Below are 19136 nucleotides of genomic sequence, written 5' to 3'. Positions count from 1 at the left end.
GGCTTCAAAGGAAGCTCAACTGTGGATAAAGCCAGGGTTTGAATCCCTCCCTACCTGGAGAAGGACAGACTTCAGAAGGGATAAGCTGTTTCCAAAGACCCAGAGAAATACAACTGGTTCCCTCCCCTCCCCACCCCCCCGGCCTCCGGCATTTCATCGCCCCCAGAGAATTTTGAGGGTCCCTCCCCCCCCCAAGACGGTATATGGAGCTGCCTGCAATTTGGGGGAGGATGGGGATTATCTGCAGGTTGAAAGTAGGGTTAATTCCCATGTGGAAATGAGAAATCAGAGGGGAGGGGGGGAGAGAAATAAGTCCTGAAACGCTCACCGTTTCCGATACAAGAGGCGCATCTTTGGAACTTAGCGAAACCGAGGCCTCAAAAGAGAAGTTGGCTGGCCACCCCAGAGACAGCATTTATTTTTTTTAATTTTTTTTTAAAGGAGAAAAAAACAACCCTGGCTAACGAGAAAAAAAAACCCTCAATCCTAATTGGTAAGCTTAAAAAAGTCACTTAAAAAAATCATACGCCATTTTATTAGTGCATAAAAATAGCTTTTTTCTTTCTTTCTTTTTTTTTTTTTGGAATCCCTGTTTGGTTTTGCCTCGTCTTACTCTCTCTCTCTTTTTTTTTGTTTTTGTTTGTGTTTTTCTTTGCTTTTGTGTGTTTGTTTTTTTCAATTCGGGATTTATTTGAATCTCTGCGCGATTCTCCGACAGGCGGCTGGGGAGGGGGACGCAGGGGGGGGAGTTACCCCAAGGGGCGCTCCGTCCCGCGGCTGACTGCGGAGGCTTCGCCCGGCACCCAACGAGCCCCGCTCAGAAGATGCTGGGACACTGGCTCCAGTCCTGCTTCTCCTTGCTCTCCCAGTAGCCGCCCTTGTACACGCACATCAGCTCCCCCGTCACCGGGTCGATCTTCCTCTCAAACCACAGCGGGATATAGCCTCTGTAGTCCTTGCCTGCAAAGGAAGCAGGGGGGCACAGCCCCACAGGTTTCGGTCAAGGGTGCACTTCAAAAATTCTAGCAAGGCGTGGCCTAGTCAGCCTCCTGCACAAAGGCCCTCTCCGGGCTCCGGAGCCTTTCTTTGAGCCTCCGGGAGGGCCAAAATGGCCTCTACAGGCTCCGGAGGCTGAAAATGGGCCCGTTTTCGGCCTTCCTGAACTTCCGGTAGGCCTGTTTTTCACCCTCCCCGAGCCTCTGTGTGTGCCCTGCACTTAACTGCATCCAAAACGGGCCGCGTGGGGACTCTTGGGAGGGGAGGGGTGGGCGGGGCCAGCCAGGAGTGGGATTTGGAGGTTTTCCGAACTGCACAGAATCTTAGAATTTTACCCGAACCCCCAGCAGACATGCACCCACACGTGTGCGCGCTGCTCGCACAGAACCGTCTCCTCTCCCACCAGCCCGCAGAGCCCAAAAGCTTGAGGAACGCGGCTCTGTTTTTCAATATGATGCCACAACAGTCGTAAAGGGTGAAAAACGGTCCTAACTAAGCCACATTTCTCAGTGCCGTTGCAACTTTGAACAGTCACTGAATGGACTGTGGTTAAGTCGAGGACTACCTGGGTAAAGCGATACCCTGAGCCTGCAACCCCCTCCTCCCCAGCCTCGTATTCCCTCGTGCGAAGACATTCCCCCTGTAGATTTTGGAATTCAACTCCCATCTGCCCCAGCCAGCGTGGCTCTAACGAGGGACGGATGGGATATGTCGTCCGCAAACATCCCAGGGGTGCCTCCTTGTCAACCTGCTGATCTCAAGGGCGGCTTTCCGGTACCTTCTGCCAGCGCTCCAGCTGCTTCGACTTCCCGGTGCCGGCGTACGGCCCGTTGCTTTTCTTCCAGCCGCTGTTTCTCCATGTTGGCTTCGTCCCATTTGCCGTTCTCCATTAGCCTCTGGTCGGGCCTCAGGCGGCTGTCCGTGGGAGCGACACCGTCTTCCGGCTCGTTGAGGGTCAGCGCCAGTTTGGAGAAGAAGTACATGTTTTCGGCGTTCTCTCTGGAGAAGGAAGAGCCAGGAGAGGCCTTAGCGAGAGGGGTGGGTGGCACCAGCAGGCGCTCCCCTGCGTCGCGGTTTAAGCGGCGGATGAAAAAGCCCCTTTGGGACATCTTAACAATCCGAGCCTTTTCTGTAGCCCCACAAAGCCCGACCGACCCCACAACTGGTCAACCCTTAAGCCCCAAGCTTGTTGGGAGACTCACGGGAGGGGGTATTTCTTCCACAGGACCTTGGGGGACAAGGTCTGGTAGACCGTTTTCGGAAGCTTGCCTTCCGAAATGGAGTTTCCCTGGCTGGCTTCTATGATCTTGGAACACTCCATCTTCTCGTCCCACGTGCCGGACATGACGTATCGCTCGTTGCCATCGGCGTCCATCACCACTCCCGTCACCTGGGAAAGAAGACCAGAAAAAGGAGGATTTGTGGGGGGGGCCTGTCAGAGTGCGGAGGGAATGGGGATTTTGCAGTATCCTTCCCCTGGAGTGGGGTGGGAATGGGGATTTTGCAGTATCCTTCCCCTGGAGTGCGGAGGGAATGGGGGATTTTGCAGTATCCTTCCCCTGGAGTGGGGAGGGAATGGGGATTTTGCAGTATCCTTCCCCTGGAGTGGGGTGGGAATGGGGATTTTGCAATATCCTTCCCCTGGAGTGGGGAGGGAATGGGGATTTTGCAATATCCTTCCCCTGGAGTGCGGAGGGAATGGAGATTTTATAGTATTCTTCCCACCAAGTCACACCCACCAAGCCACGCCCAAAGAACCAGTAGTAAAAAAATTTTGGATTTCACCACTGGGCTTCGCTTGTTTGCACAGCCTGGTTTCTGACATGCCATGGGCCAGTGCCAGTCCATGGACCAGGAATTGGTGACCCCTGGCTTAACTGACCCATAGAAAGGCCAATCCAAGAGAAAAGTTAGAAGGCGTTTCGTTCTAGGTGCATTTTCAAGCAAATTTGACTTTGTGCATCCGAAGGTTACCTTCCGGGGAATGTCTCTGGAGAAGTAACTGTAGGGGGTGAATTTCAGCTGGCATTTGTCTTTTGATTTGTGGTTGAGGATTTCTATGTCACCGGACTGGACAAAAAAAAAAGAGAAAAAAAAAAGAAGAGAGAGAATTTGCTCAAAGGGTTAATTATCCATATTGACAGAAAACAGAATCAAGAATCAAGAAAAACGGTTTTCTTTCTTTCTTTCTTTCTTTCTTTTTCTTTCTTTCTTTTTTTTTTTAATTCAAATTATTTTTTTTAAAAAAAGATTAAAATACAACACAACACGAGAGGAGTTGTGTGTAGAGTGTGCAGAGATAAGTAAATTAACACATGAGATAAATGATGATGAAAATTCAGACTATGATACTGTGTGGGGAAGATGGTACGAATGGATAAATGATAGAATCAAAGAAGGAGAAAAAGGTGTAGAAATCAATCAGAATTAAGGAAGGAGTAAAAGGTACAGAAATTAATTAGAAATTAATTAGAAATGTATAGTATAAATGACACCAGATATTTTTTCATGTATATATGTATAAACACTGCGAATCCGATGTCAAACAGAATTGTTATTATATTTTATTTGTGTAAAAAAAAAACCCAATAAAGTGTAAACAAAAAAAAAAAAAATACAACACAACACGATCTGGAACGAGCTCCCCCCGGAGATACGGAGGATCCCGGATCTTCGCACCTTCCGTCGCGCGCTTAAAACGTTTTTATTTCATCAAGCTGGCCTGGCCTAAATCTTCTCCTCTTTTAAATTTAAATTTTAAACATAAATTTTAATCAGTTTAATTATGGGGTATTTTAAAATTCAGCCTAAATTATCTAATTCGTTTTAATTTATTTTAAATTTTGTATTTCTGTGTTTTATCTTCTGGCTGTTCACCGCCCTGAGTCCTTCGGGAGAAGGGCGGTATAGAAATTTAATAAAATAAATAAATAAATAAATAAACACTCCCAAAAATTTTAAAAAAGCAAATGAACCCACATTTGTGTCTCTTTATTCGGCGAGTGATTGGAGCAACCCTGCAGGATGTGGCCCATCAGAAGTGGGTTTCACTTATTTTTACCACTGGTTCACCGCGCGGGTGCTCGCTTCACGCGCCGTCCGCACATGCGCCGGGCCTTTCACGCACGCGGCCCGGCCTCGAAAACGTCCTTAAATAGAACGGTACAGAGCCTGGGGTAGTGCGATACGGTAGGGCCGACTGCGCGAAGCCCTACCCACCCGCGCGGACGTCATGACGTCCCATTTTTGCGAAGATTTTCAGCCTCTGCCCATGCGCAGAAGGCTTTGTGTATGTGTGGATGACGGCGTGCGCGGGCAAAGCAAGTGCACATTTGCGAACCGGTAGGGAAGATAAGTGAATTTCACCCCTGGCCGCTACAGATTTGCCCGAACCGGTCTAACCCAGCTGAATACCACCAATGTGGCTCATCCTCCTTACCTGGTCAATCCAGAGTTTCCCCACAATAATATTGTGAACCGTGGACGTGACTTTTTGCCAGATGTAGTGATTGCCGCTGGAGTGGAATTCGAGATGGATGGTGCCTGCACGGAAAGGGGAGAAAAATTTTAACTTTACGGTTAAAATATAAATTTTTATACAGAGAGAAAGGAGTTATCTCTGGTAAATCTTAACGGACTTTTGCGGATTCGGATTGCACGATGAGCCTTCATGATTAGCTAACGGATAAAAGATGTGATATGGGCTGAAGCATTTTTATTTTTTTCTGTTTTTCTTAGTTTTTTTTATCAGTGTGAAAACCGATCGTAAGTCCATTTTTTCAGGAGACCGTTTACTCACCCGGTCATCATCTTCTTTTAACGACCCCATAATCCCTTGCGGGGTGGAGTCTTGGGCAACTGAATGGAGCTGAGTGTTTACTGGCCGGATGCCTTTCTTGTCGCCAGTACGGAGTTTTGTTCAGCAGAGATATTCTCAATTGTGCCCAGAGAGAGAGAAATATTTGCCTCTACCTAGGATTGAACTCACAGCCTCCTGATTGTGAGGCGAGAGCGCTGCCTCTAGGCCATCACCGCACCACTCCGTTTACTCACCCAGTGGCATGATGGAAAGGTATTTGCCACGGAACTTGCTGGCAATGGTGATCTCCTGCCACAGCGTCCAGCCTCGCCGGGAGTAGACGTGATGAGCAGCTGCTGGGGGGTGATGGCTCACCTGGAGGAGAAGGAACACACCTTGACGGCATCCGCTACCTAAAACTGCAGGTTTTTCTTGAAGCAAGATTCTCGAAGTTCTCTTTAGCAAGATTTATTGAGATGACTGGGAGGGGAAGATTAACAAGAATCCCAGTACAGGTAGTCCTCGGTTTACGACTCTAATGGAGCCCCAAATTTCTGTTGTTAAATGAGAGAAGGTCGCAAAAGGGGATCAAATGGGGGTGAACATACCCCTATTCCTCCTGCTATTTTCTCCAAAAAAATAACCCTGTGAGGTAGTTTGGGCCAAAGTCACTCAGCTGGCTTTCATGCCTAAGGCGGGACTAGAACTCACCATCTCCTGGTGATTGGCCTAAAGTCACCCAGCTGTCTTTCATGCCTAAGGCGGGACTAGAACTCACCGTCTCCTGGTGATTGGCCCAAAGTCACCCAGTTAACTTTCATGCCTAAGGCGGGACTAGAACTCACCGTCTCCTGGTGATTGGCCCAAAGTCACCCAGTTAGCTTTCATGGCTTAGGCAAGACTAGAACTCACCGTCTCCTGGTGATTGGCCCTAAGTCACCCAGTTAACTTTCATGCCTAAGGCGGGAATAGAACTCACCGTCTCCTGGTGATTGGCCCAAACTCACCCAAGTATTTTTTCATGCCTCGGGTGGGACTAGAACTCACTGTCTCCTGGGGATTGGCCTAAAAATGACCTAGCCTCTGCCTCCCCTTCCCCACCTTTTCCGTTTCATGCGGACTCCCTCTTCCTCCCCTTCTCTCCTCCAGAGAGCTGCTCTACCATGCTGGTGGATTTAGCATCCTTGGATTAACCCCCTTTCCCGCCTCCCCAGCATCTTCTGGGGGGGGGGGGCGCGAACAGATGGGTGCCGAAGAATGCAAGAGTCCACTCCACCTGAGCCAAGGAGCCTGAACCTCAAACCCTACACACCTGGCCTTCTTTCCCCCACCCCCACCCCCACGCCGGTCCTTGGCCTCACCTGCTCGCAGAGCGAGCGGAAGCCGAGCTCTTCCAGGCGGTCCAGTTCGAAGGTCTCGCCCAGGAGTGGGTTGAAGGGCTTGGCGGTCCGTTGGACTGTGGTCGAGTAGGAAGACACCGAAAAGGCGGCCACGAAGCACATCTGCTCGATGGCGTTCTCGCACTTGACCGCTCTGTCCAGCAACTCGTGGTACTCCATGTCCTCCGTCAGCCTCTGCAGCATCGAGAGGGGTTCGTTGAAATTGATCTGCAGGGAAGAGGGGAGCAGGAAAGGAGGGTTAGAGGGGGGGGTTGGTCCAGCCCTGGGGAGGAAGAGCGGGGGGCTTCACAGGCCCTTCTTCCCCCCACCCCACCCCACAACACACACACCCTCCCAGTTCCTATTCCACAATGACACTTGGGAGCACCGAGAGGAATCCCAATGCCCAGAGTGGCCATTGCTTTTATCCTGCACCAGGCCACGCCTGCACCATTGGTGGCGCAGTGGTCAGAGTGCAGTACTGCAGGCGGCTTCTGCTGCCTGCCGGCTGCCTGCAATTTTGCAGTTCGATTCTCACCAGGCTCAAGGTTGACTCAGCCTTCCATCCTTCCAAAGTGAGTAAAATGAGGACCCAGATGGTTGGGGGCAATGTGCTGACTTTGTAAACCGCTTAGAGAGGGCTGTAAAGCCACTGTGAAGCGGTATATAAGTCTAAGCGCTATTGCTGTTGCTATCCGAGCTCCCCCATCTGATGGTTGCCCAGTCCTTCCTTATGTGGAAGCAGCAGAGGAGAGCCCTCTACCTCTGGGAGTGGGGTGGGCGTCTCCCCTTCAAATGGCTGATACAGGTAGCCCTCGGCTTACGACAGTCTCACTTAGTGACTTCACTTCGCTTTACAACGGCACTGGAAAAAACGTGGACTCAGGACCGTTTTCCACCCTTGGGAAAGTTGCAGCACCACGTGATATGGAATGGAATGGAATGGAATGGAATGGAATGGAATGGAGTGGAGTGGAGTGGAGTGGAGTGGAGTGGAGTGGAGTGGAGTGGAGTAGAGTAGAGTAGAGTAGAGTAGAATAGAATAGAATAGAATAGAATAGAATAGAATAGAATAGAATTCAGAATGGAATGGAATGGAATAGAATAGAATAGAATAGAATAGAATAGAATAGAATAGAATAGAATAGAATAGAATAGAATAGAATAGAATAGAATAGAATAGAATAGAATAGAATATGGAATGGAATGGAATGGAATGGAATAGAATAGAATAGAATTCAGAATGGAATGGAATGGAATGGAATGGAATGGAATGGAATAGAATAGAATAGAATAGAATAGAATAGAATAGAATAGAATAGAATAGAATAGAATAGAATAGAATAGAATAGAATAGAATAGAATAACAGAGTTGGAAGGGACCTTAGAGGTCTTCTAGTCCACCCCCCTGCTTTGGCAGAAAAACCCTACACCACTTCAGACAAATGGTTATCCAACCTCTTCTTCAAAACTTCCAGTGTTGGAGCATTCACAACTTCTGGAGGCAAGGAGTTCCACTGGTTAATTGTTCTCACTGTCAGGAAATTTCTCCTTAGTTCTAAGTTGCTTCTCTCCTTGAATAGTTTCCACCCATTGCTTCTTGTCCTGCCTTCTGGTGCTTTGGAGAATAGCTTGATTGCCTCTTCTTTGGGGCAGCCCCTGAGATATTGGAAGACTGCTGTCATGTCTCCCCTAGTCCTTCTCTTCATCAAACTAGACATCCCCAATTCCAGCAACCGTTCCTTATAAATTTTAGCTTCCAGTCCCTCAATCCTCTTCGTTGCTCTTCGCTGCACTCTTTCTAAGATTCGGAAGTTTGACAACTGACTAGCATTTACAACCGTTGCAATATCCCGGGGGTGTGTGTGTGAGGAGGAGGTGTCAAGTGATCCCCTTTTGCGACCCTTCTGACGAGCCAAGTCAAGATGGGGGTGGGTGGGGGCGAAAGCCAGATTCACTTAACAACCGTCGTGGCTCATTGAACAATGGCAGTGACCCGTTTAACAAATGCGCCAAGGAAGGTCGTAAAATCGGAGGAGACTCGCTTAACCCATTTCTCATCAATTTTGTGGGCTTGCTTTGTTGTCGTACGTGGAGCGCTGCCCCATTCTGCACAGGATCAAAGAGCCACAGGCGGCGGATGAAAAAAACGAGCCACTGGTCACAGCTGGATTATTCTGACCCGCAAGGTCATCGAGAGACAGAGGAAGCGCAAGCTCTGGAAATAAATACACTTACACAAAAGGGACGTGCTCGTGTGTGTGCCGACTGCTGACGTTTTGTCGTCTGCACAAAAAGTCCCCGGCGCAGCAGAAAGATTTAATGTCCCGTCAAAGGGCTATTACAGTTTCCAATACTTCCCAGCGTGGCTCCCTTAATCGGGAGGCTTCCACGAGCGTTAACGTTGGCAGATTTAAAACGTTTTGCTTTGGCAGCTGCCCTGCTGATGTTTTTTTACTGGGCTGCCAAGCAGCGATATTGGATAGGGGGGATTATTTATGGAACGCAATATCGAAACGCTTGGGAAAAAAAAACCAACAACTCTGTACGAGTCCTTTTTTTAGAGAGTCGTTTTGCTGGGGAATTGAAGGGAAACGACTTTTCGTTCTTTTGAAAGGGAAGTGCCTGCGTTTCTGTTACGCAATTGGTGAGTTTCACCCATCCTAAACCTCATTGAAGGGACGTGGTGGCTCAGCGGCTAAGACGCTGAGCTTGTCGATCGAAAGGTCGGCAGTTCCGCGGTTCGAATCCCTGGTGCCACGTAATGGGGTGAGCTCCCGTTCCTTGTCCCAGCTTCTGCCAACCTAGCCGTTCGAAAGCCCGTAAAAAAAATGCAAGTAGAAAAATAGGGACCACCTTTGGTGGGAAGGTAACTGCGTTCCGTGCGCCTTTGGCGTTGAGTCCTGCCGGCCACATGACCACAGAGACGTCTTCGGACAGCGCTGGCTCTTCGGCGTTGGAACGGTGATGAGCACCGCCCCCTAGAGTCGGGAACGACTAGCACATATGTGCGAGGGGACCTTTTACCTTTAAACCTCATTGAAAGGGAAAATCGAAAGTAATTTTGCAATTTCGTTCCATCCTCCTTGAAATCAAACCTGACTTTTGAGGCGTCCGTGAAATTCTCTTAGGAACGGTACAGATGTTGTCTCTGCCTTCTTTCCAACTATTCCACCCACCCACCCCCAAACTATTGTTTGAAGGCGGTGCTGACATTTCTGGGCCAAGCTGTTTTTTGTGAAAGCTCCTCCTCCCCTCCTTGTTCCAGCTAGTCTCCAACCTTCAACCGTTATGCTGGCTGAGGAATTCTGGGAATTGAAGTCCGCAACTTTTCAGACTTGTGGACCTCAACTCCCAGAATTCCTCATCCAGTATAGATTGTTGAAGGCAAGCTGGAACGAGGAGGAGACGGGAAGCTCTCACGAAACAGCTTGGCCCAGAAATGTCGGCCTTCAAACGAGCATCCAAGCTTCTGAACACGCGACCTTCGAAGGCAAAATCAGAACCTCTTTAAAATTTCTGGGCATTGAAGTCTTAAAACTGAAGTCTTAAAGCAGGATCGGTGACCCCTGCTTTAACTCGACGAATCTCTCACGAACCCTCAATTTCTACTTCTTTTGGCCTGTTGCCCTTTGGCTCAACGGCTGAGTGGGCTTTGCTCCACCCGTGTTCAGGGTGGGATTCAACCGGTTCGGACCGGTTCAAAGCTAAATCATGCGGCACAGCTGATTCCTCACCCTCGCTGTTCTACTTACCTTTCCAAGCCTCCTTTTGGCGTGTACTCTGCATGTGTGCTCAGCATGCATTTGATGCGTGCATGCGCGGCTAGCGAACCAGTAGCAAACTGGTTCAGATTTCACCACTGCTTCTCAGCCGATTCTGCCGCGCCTCAGCTGTGTTACTCCCCAGCAGTAACGCGGAAGGTACGTTTTCGTAACACTGGGCATGTGCACGCAGCGTGCGATCACCGAACCGGTTGTTAAACCATCAGGATCCCACCACTTCCCGTGTTGCCTCTCTTGTACATTCACCACCTCACCAGGGCTGGGCTTCAAGTGGAGACCGGCCAGATGTGTTGTGGCCCGTATGCAGCCTGTGCAGCTAGTAGCTGATTCCAACAGCGAAGAGACTGGTGTGGTGCTGTGCCAGCAGCCTGTGCAGCTGGCACTCGAGTCAGACAGTGAGGAGGCTGGAGAAGATGTGGTGCCAGAGACGGAGATTCAGCCAGGGCCTTCAGAACCTCCAGAAGCTCCCTTAAGTGAAGAGGACGAAGAGGAGGAGCCCCTTCTCAATGCACAGGCGTGCAGAGCTGCTAAAAGGCAGGAGTGGCTCCTCAGGAGGAGGTCTCCTCAAGAGTAAGGCTTGGGGCTAATTGGCCACTCCCTTAGCCTATTTAAGGAGGAACGCCGACTGAAGCAATTTGCAGGGAACAACTTCGTTCACATACCTTCGTGTCTTGTCTTGCTTATCTTATCAGCTTCCTGCAAATTGCTTCTGGGCATACTGCCAACCATAGTAAGCTTTCAGTTATTATTCTTTGAATTCTTGGCGGCTGTTAATGCAATTAATTAACAGCCGTTGTTGTAAAAGACTGGTTTATTTAGTAAACTAAGGTTTGAACGGACTTTGTGCGTGCTGCATTCTTTGGGGTCCGTAGCTGGGGCAGAACAAAATGCTGAAGCTTAAAGCCCACAGAAGAAGCTCCCCACATACACGAAAGCGGGTGGAAGGAAGCACTTACCGGCATGGGGATCTTGGAGAGTTCTTTACCGATGCAATTTTTCATGATGCTCCAGAGATTAAGGCTGTAGTTGGGCTTGTCTGGGATCTGAGTACGCCTCTCCTTGTGGGTGACCCCATACTTGCTTGAAGAACCAAGGCCAGAGTGAGTGGAGGCCTCGAACGCCTGAAAGGGATTGAACCCAAGGTCACGGACAATTCAGAGTGGGATTTCCAACTCTCCCCACCCACCCTCGCCTGCTTGTAAGCATAGCCCTGGCACAGGCTCATCAGAACAGAGGAAGTGTAGGGATTCGAACCGTTGAACTGCCGACCTTTCGATCGACAAGCTCAGTGTCTTGGCCCCTGAGCCAGCCAAGCCCAAATCCTGCAGCCGTTCTTCGTATGTTTTAATCTCCAGGCCTTGGGTCCTCTTAGTTGCTCTTCTCTGAACTTTTTCCAAAGTCTTAACCTCTTTTTTTGTAGTACGGTGACCAAACTAAAATCGATTGCGGGTATTCCGGTCTTACTAGGGTTTTATAAAGCGACACGAATACGTCACATAGATCTTGATTCCAAGCCTCTGTTTATAACAACCCGGGATTGTGTTAGCTATTTTGGCTGCCGGTCGGTGATACTCACGCTATCGCCCAAGTTCCAATCCTCCGAACAGCCCTCGTTGGCCACGCTAATTTTGCTGCTGGTGTGCCTGTGGGGAACGCAAAAATGACAGTGGCAATGCCAAAAGCTATGGGGCATGGTCTCCTAATGCGCTGGCCACCATGGCCAGGCTGCCCCAGCAGGGCCCGTCAAAGCGGGGGCCCACTGAGAAGATCACAAACAGAGGTGGGATTCCGATATGCAAATGTGCCACCTGACATTCTGACCCGGTCAGTTTCTCCAAGTTCTGGATCTAGGCAACCAAAGGGCACGTGGGCAACTTTCCCTGCAGTGCAGGAGGATTGAGAACCAGGTGGGATCGGGGAAAGGGGGAGGACCAGAGGGCTGTAAGAAGGAAGAGTTAGAAAGAATAGGACTTTGGAAGAATCAGGGGTTCCGGAAGTGGGTAGTGATTCCTTTTTTTAAAAAAAAATGCTGGCTGGGGAATTCTGGGAGTTGAAGTCCTCCCATCTCAAAGCTGCCAAGAGTAAGAAACCTTGGGTCAGGCCATAGACTAGGGGTATCAAACTCAAGCCCCATGGACCGCATCCAGCCCAGGGGTGAAATTCAGCAGGTTCTGACAGGTTCTGTAGAACCGGTAGCAGAAATTTTGATTAGTTCGGAGAACCGGTAAATACCATCTCTGGCTGGCCCCAGAGTGGGGAGGGAATGGGGATTTTACAGTATCCTTCCCCCAGGAGTGGGGAGGGAATGGGGATTTTGCAGTATCTTTCCCCCCAGGAGTGGGGAAGGAATGGGGATTTTGCAGTATCTTTCCCCCCAGGAGTGAGGAGGGAAGGACTCAGGGCGGTGTACAGCCTGATTAAAAGCGCAAAGACAAACAAAATTTAAAAATAATTAAAAATTATTAAATAATTGGCTCAATTATAAACCCCCCAAATTTAAAATTCCATATTTAAAACCAATTAAAATCTTTACATTGATAGCCCGGCCTGGCGGAACAACAAGGTTTTGAGGGCACAGCGAAATACACGGAGATCTGAAATGGGGGTTTTGCAGTATCTTTTGCAGTATCGGGAATGGGGATTTTGCAATATCTTTCCCCCAGGAGTGGGGAGGGAATGGGGATTTTACAGTATCCTTCCCCTGCCACGCCCACCAAGCCACACCCACGGAACCGGTAGTAAAAAAAAATGGATTTCACCACTGATCCAACTCACAGGGTGGTTAGATCTGCCCTGCAGGGCTGGCAAGGAAACAGCAAAGGGCCAGCCTGCAGTGCCTCTGCCAGTGAAAATGAAGCTCGCAGGGAGGGGGGAGGACGAATGTGTGTGCCCCCTCCCCGAGCTCTGTTTCGCTGGCTAGCAAAACAAACAAAAAACAAAACAAAAGGAGAAATGTTTCCCTTTTTGCATTTGAACATGCAAGAAAGGACAGGAAAGGAGAAAGAGGAAGAGGAAAGGCAAAAGAAAAAGAAGGGAAGGTGGGAAAGATGGGAAGGAAGGAAGGGATTTACAATATCAGCATCTTGCCCCCAACAATCCGGGTCCTCATTTTTATCAACCTCAGAAGGATGGAAGTCAACCTTGACCTGGTTAGGATTGAACTCCTGACAGTGGGCAGAGTCAGCCTGCAGTACTGCATTCTAACCATTGGGCCACCATGACAGGAAGGAAGAGAAGGGAAGGGAAGGAAGAAAGGGATTATGATGACAGTGAGCGAGGGTCTCAGGGAAGTTGTGTGGTAGCACTTGGTCACCATAGGTGCCCCCAACACGAGTGATGTCAAGCTGGCCGCGCCCACCATGGCCACGCCCACCCCCGGCCCTCCGAGGTCAAACACAACCCGGATGCGGCCCTCAATGAAATCGAGTTTGACACCCCTGCCCTAGACAATGGCTCCAACCTACCGGAGATGTTTTGAAGGCTCTGCAGCTACTGTGATGACAGCGTGAGCGTCTTCCATAGCATCAAAGTATTCCGTCTCCTCATCTTCATCACTCGGTTCTCCTTTTCCACTCTGCACGCTTCCTCCTGCATGAGACGGATAACCCGGATCAGATCTTGGCGCATTTGTGCGCTCGAGACACCCGACAGAAGGAGGGAGGAAGGTTGGGTGGCTGTCCATGGGGAAGTCAATTTCACTGAACGACCCTGTGACTACCTTAACAACGGCCGGGATCCACTTAACAACTGTGGCAAGAGAGGTTGTAAAACGGGGCAAAACTCCCTTAACAAATGTCTCACTTAGCAACCAAAATTTTGGGCTCAATTGTGGTCGTAAGGCGAGGACTGCCGGGTTTTTTGTCAAAAATACCCCATGGCGAAAAATGGGTTTGCTTGATCGCGCACAGCCAGATCGTCAAATCGTGTCGGTGACATGATCGAAAACTTCACAGCTTATGACCGTAACGTTCAAGGCTCTGTTATGGACATAAGTCGAGGATTACCTATTATTGGGACATCACGAGACATTGAAGCGGTCTGGGGGCTTCCTTCACCTCTCGTCCCACGGCTTTGTTGCAGGGTCTCTTTTTTCCTGCTCCAGAAGGTCCCTTCTTGCCCAGGTCAAGATGGAAAGGCGACTCACCTTGGGATGCGTGAGCAGCGGGGTTCACAGAGAGGCTGGGCGCCCCCCGACAAGCCCGTTCTAAGTTGTTGTGCTGCTTGGCCAGCTGTTCGATGGTCTCCTCCAGGCGGATGCGTTGCTCACATTCATGCTGGAGGGCCCGTTGCCATTTTCTGCTGTGGGCCTCTGCAAGATCCAGAAAATCCCGGCAGGCCTGAGGGAGGAAGGGAGGAAAAGGGATCAGATAATGGCGGAGATCTCCCTGTTGTGAGAGCTTCATCACTTGAGGCTTTCAAGAAGAGACTGGACTGCCATCTGTCAGAAATGGTGTAGGGTCTCCTGCTTGGGCAGGGGGTTGGACTAGATGACCTACAAGGTCCCTTCCGGCTCTATTCTGATTGATTGATTCAACCTGGAAATAAGGAGGAATTTTCTGAGAGCAAGCAACCCATGGAACAAAAGTTGCCTTCGGAAGTTGTGAGATCTTCATCACTTGAGACTTTCAATAATAATAATAATAATAATAATAATAATAATAATAATAATAATAATAATAATAATAATAATAATAATAATAATAATAAAGAGTTTGGACTGTCATTTGTCAGAAATGGTGTAGGGAAGGGATGACTAACCTTTTTGCTGTCGCGTGCCAAAAGCGGGGGTTGCGTGGGGAGGGGGGGGGTCGCGCGCATGCATGCATGCCCACACTCATAATTCAATGCTCCACCCCCATCGCGACCCCCCCCCCACACTCCCTCCACTTTTGGCACATGATGGCACAGTGGGCCCGGTAGGCCTGTTTTTTGCTCTCCCCAGGCTCCAGAGACTTTCTTGGAGCTTGGGGAGGGCAAAAACAGCCTCCCCCCACCCCCGGGGCTCTCTGGAGGCCAGAAACAGCCTTCTTCCCGACTTCCGGTGGGCCCGGAAGGCCCGAAAATCAGGTGGCTGGTGCGCACATGTGTGCTGGAGCTGAACTAGGGCAATGTTCGTGCGCCATAGGTTCGCCATCAGGGTTGTTGGGTCTCCTGCTGAGCGGGGGGGTTGGACTAGATGACCTACAAGGTCCCTTCCAACTCTGTTAATCTGTTAAAATGAAGGTTTCTATGGAACAAACAGCCTCAGAACACGGATGACTTGGTTTCTTTGCAAGTCGACCCTGCCTGTGGCAACTCGGGGAAACGTCGGGGTGTTACGTGCATGTGTCAATTCCAGCCAAAAAAAAAAAAGGAGATTATCGAAGGAATTATGGAAAATCCTCCTACGCGAGTTATCAATTAACAGACTTTTTAATCTTCTTGTCATTCAAGAGTTAACGCAGACTGCAAGGAAGGAAAAGGGGGGGGAAAAAACCCACATAGCAATCATCCAGCTATAGCGGAATGTGATTAAAATAAAAGGAAAGACACTAATTAGCAAGCTGCAAATTAAGCTGCCAAAGAGAGAGAGTCCCTTGCAAGCCTACAAGCGGAGAACAGAAACAGCAGTGTGTTTGGTGACGGGAGCTGCCCCCACCGAGAGGGAAGCAACTGCGTTGGTGCGGCCCAGCAATCTGATTTATTTAGGAAACAAATCCACCATGCAGTCCATTTCTGGTACAATAGCAGTAGCATTTAGACTTATATACCGCTCCACAATGCTTTATAACTCTCTCTCAGCAGTTTACACATGTTGGCACCTTGCCCCCAGCAATCCGGGTCCTCATTTTACCGACCTTGGAAGGACAGAAGGTTGAGTCAACCTAGAGCTAGTCGAGATCGAACTGCTGGCAGTTGGCAGAATTAGCCTGCCTTACTGCATGGCAGGGAAGGGAAGGAAAGGAAAGAAGGGGAGGGGAGGAGAGGAGAGGAGAGGAGAAAAGGAGAGGAGAGGAGAGGAGAAGAGAGGGGAGGAAAGAGAAGAGAAGGGAAGGGAAGGAAAGGGAGAGAAAAGGGAGAGAGAGAGAGAAAGAAGGGAGGGAGGGAAGCAAGCAAGCAAGCAATAACACTTAGACTTATATACTGCCTGGCCATGTCATAAATCGCATTCTCCAATTAACCACTTTAGCTGGCTGTGAAACCCAACACTCTCCTACTGATTGCGGTAAGAAAGCATCTGTGGAATGTAGCTTCAGTTAGGGAAATCAATCAGCTCCATCAGTTCTTCCCTCCCTCCTGCTCATGGCAACTTGAAAGCTTTGCAAGGTGACATTAACAACTGCGGTGATTTGCTTATCAAAGTTCGTAAAACGGGGCAAAGCTCAATCCACAAATGTCTCACTTGGCAACAGAAATTTTGGGCTCAGTTACAGCCGTAAGTCGAGGACTATCTGTGAAAACAATAAAGGATGCCGCACATCAAGGCAGAGGGAGCCCCATTCATTTTTACACACAGAGAGACAAATTCAGCACACACCAGCCACGGTGGCTGAAATCAACGGCATAATTTCCTGCTATTTTGAGTCCCCTCCCTCTTCCCCCCGAGTCCTATTAAACCATAAAACCGATCGTAGCTTTCGGAGGTCTCTGGGGCAATACCCCAGGCCTCTGGGAGCAAAAGCAATCTCACGTTGCACACATTGACGTTGGGTCAGATGGTTGCGGAGTTGCTTGGAGACATTTCCTGACCTTCACTTTCCATAATTCTTTTTTTTTTTTTAGCATTAGGGATTCTAGAAATACCATGTTTTCCCCCAAAATAAGACCGGGTCTTTTATTAATTTTTGCTCCAAAAGACGCATTATGGCTTATTTTCCAGTTAGGTCTTATATTTGAGGGGAAATACAATACTAAACGCCTCCGTCTGGTGGACGATCTTAACTGGGGCTTATTTTTGGCGGTAGGGCTTATATGACGAGAAAATTGTGAAATCCTGAAAAATCATGCTAGGGCTTATTTTCGGGGAAACAGGGTAACAGAATAACAGAATTGGAAGGCACTTTGAAGGTCTTCTATTCCAACCCCCTAGAGCAGTGATGGCTAACCTTTTTGCTATTGCATGCCAAAAGCGTGGGGAGGGGGGGCGGTCGCACACACGCCCACATCCGTAATTATATGCACCCCGCCCACCGTGCATGTGACCCGCCCCGTGCTCATCCCGCTTTTGGTCCAGTGGGCCCGGTAGGCCCGTTTTTTGCTCTCCCCAGGCTCCAGAGCCTCTCTAGGAGCCTGGGGAGGGCGAAAATAGCCTTCCCCATCTCCCTGGAGGCCCTCCGGATGCCGGAAACTGCCCGTTTGCCAATTTCCGGTCCCACGCGTGCCATAGGTTCACCATCATGGCCCTAGACCATTCCAGATCAATGGCTGTCCAATCTCTTCTTAAAAACTTCCAATGTTGGAGCATCCACAACTTCTGGTGGCAAGTCGTTCCACTGGTTAATTGTTCTCACTGTCAGGAAATGTCTCCTTTAGTTCTAAGTTGCTTCTCTCCTTGATTAGCTTCCATCCGTTGCTTCTTCTTCTGCCTTCAGCTACTGGGGGGTGGGTAACTTTGGGCCAACCCAAAATGAACCACTGAATTCTAGTCCTGCCTTAGGCATGAAGGATGATTGGATGACTTTGGACCAATCACTCTCTCTCTCTCTCTCTCTCAGCCCAGCCTACCTCACAAGATTGTTGTTGGGAAAATAGGAGGAGGAAGGAGTATTAAGTATGTCCACCCTCTTGAGTTATTTATACAGGTGGGATATAAAAATGTAAATAAGTAAGTAAGTTCCAGAAATAATACACCTTCTCCACCCTGGACATTCTCTTTAATGGGTGAATTTCAACTTCCCAGAATTCCCCAGCCTGCTGAAGATTTGGGGAAGGGCATCCCGACTGGGGAACCCCCTGGGAAGAGGTGAGTAACAAGATGGGGAAGCCATGGAGAGATATCGAACAGCTTCATATAGGACCGTGTTGCCCCGATTCGAAAGAAGCCAGACGGGGACGCAAAATCAGAATACAACTGAGACAACATATTAGCAAAATATTATGAATAAAAAAAAAATGGGCTTTGGGCGTTTCCAAGTCATCGCGCTATCCATTAAATTACATTTCACGTCAAGATTTGCACAGCTCCAAGTTAACAAGGAAAGAGCTGAGGTTTTAACGTTCCGCCGGGCAGGATTTCACAATTTTAGGATCTATTAGTTCTCATTCTTTCTAAAGCATGACATACAATACAGCCTTCAGTTCATTCAACCTCTGAGGCTGTGTTTGTTAACCTGGGCAAGTTTTAAGATGGGTGGACCCCCCTCCCCTCAATCCAGGAGAAGAGGGAGGGGGTCACCAAACAGGGCACCCTAGCCATGCCTCCCCCCCTCCACATACTGGAACTCCTTTCTGTATACAGGTAGTCTGACACACCAGGGAATGGAAGCCAAGACAAGCCAAGGACAATAAAAGAAAAACGGGAAAGAGAACGCACCTGCCCTGTCTGGCTGCTCAGACAGGTGAGCTTTCCCGATACCTGTCCTGTCTGCCGTGCTCTGGTTCCAGCCCCTCCCTGCCTTAGACCTGCAATGGGGAGGGAACGCTTCCCGTGGCACAAAGACACACACGCACATATACACACATCCCTCCCTGCAGTCGCGGGGATTCGCTCACATTTATCATAGCATTGGAGGTGATCCTGAAGAGGGTGGCTCGTTCGTTGACTGCTTTGATCTTTTCCCCGCTCTCGGCCGGCAACTTGAGGTTCTCCAGCTCACTCAGGGATCTCTGGAGAGCCGCCCCGTGCTTGGAGATCAAGTCGTTGAAAGCGCTGAGGTCATCCAGTTTCCCAGAGAGGTATTTCAAGGTGCCGTGCACTTCGCTCTTGTCGGACTGCGAGGCGGATTCCTCGTCGTCGCCCGAGTCATCTGTGAAAAGGGAAGGAGCGGTAGAGTGAAAGGAGGAGAAAGAGAAGAGGGAGGAGGAGAAAGACCATCGTTTCCATGGTTACAGGCCGGACAGCACTAAAAAAAACCCACCGTGTAATGCAAAGTCAAACAACACCTTGAATTGCACCTGAATTCTCCAACTTGGGGCCCTCTGGAGACACTGGATAACCACTCCCCATGGAGCTGACCCTCGGAACACAACTCTGTCCCA

General features: G+C 49.4%; 1 protein-coding gene across 1 annotated transcript in view; it reads right to left on the bottom strand.

The window, feature by feature from the left end:
- Positions 1-457: 457 nt before the first annotated feature.
- Positions 458-19136, bottom strand: part of OSBP2 (oxysterol binding protein 2) — a 32438-nt gene continuing 13759 nt past the window's right edge. The window contains exons 2-13 of the mRNA XM_070950397.1: positions 18651-18904; positions 14104-14296; positions 13424-13547; positions 11536-11602; positions 10916-11080; positions 6157-6402; positions 5050-5170; positions 4436-4539; positions 2971-3066; positions 2199-2386; positions 1775-1995; positions 458-960 (exon numbers count right to left, since the gene is read on the bottom strand). Of these exons, the coding sequence (XP_070806498.1) occupies positions 818-960; positions 1775-1995; positions 2199-2386; positions 2971-3066; positions 4436-4539; positions 5050-5170; positions 6157-6402; positions 10916-11080; positions 11536-11602; positions 13424-13547; positions 14104-14296; positions 18651-18904 (1922 nt within the window). The 3' untranslated portion in view covers positions 458-817. The remainder of the gene's footprint in view (positions 961-1774; positions 1996-2198; positions 2387-2970; positions 3067-4435; positions 4540-5049; positions 5171-6156; positions 6403-10915; positions 11081-11535; positions 11603-13423; positions 13548-14103; positions 14297-18650; positions 18905-19136) is intronic.

Source organism: Pituophis catenifer, unplaced genomic scaffold (assembly GCF_029215685.1).
Source record: "Pituophis catenifer annectens isolate HBS135680 unplaced genomic scaffold, rPitCat1.0.hap2 SCAF_10, whole genome shotgun sequence".
NCBI classification, from domain to species: Eukaryota; Metazoa; Chordata; class Lepidosauria; order Squamata; family Colubridae; genus Pituophis; species Pituophis catenifer.
This window is presented reverse-complemented; position numbering and strand designations above follow the sequence as displayed.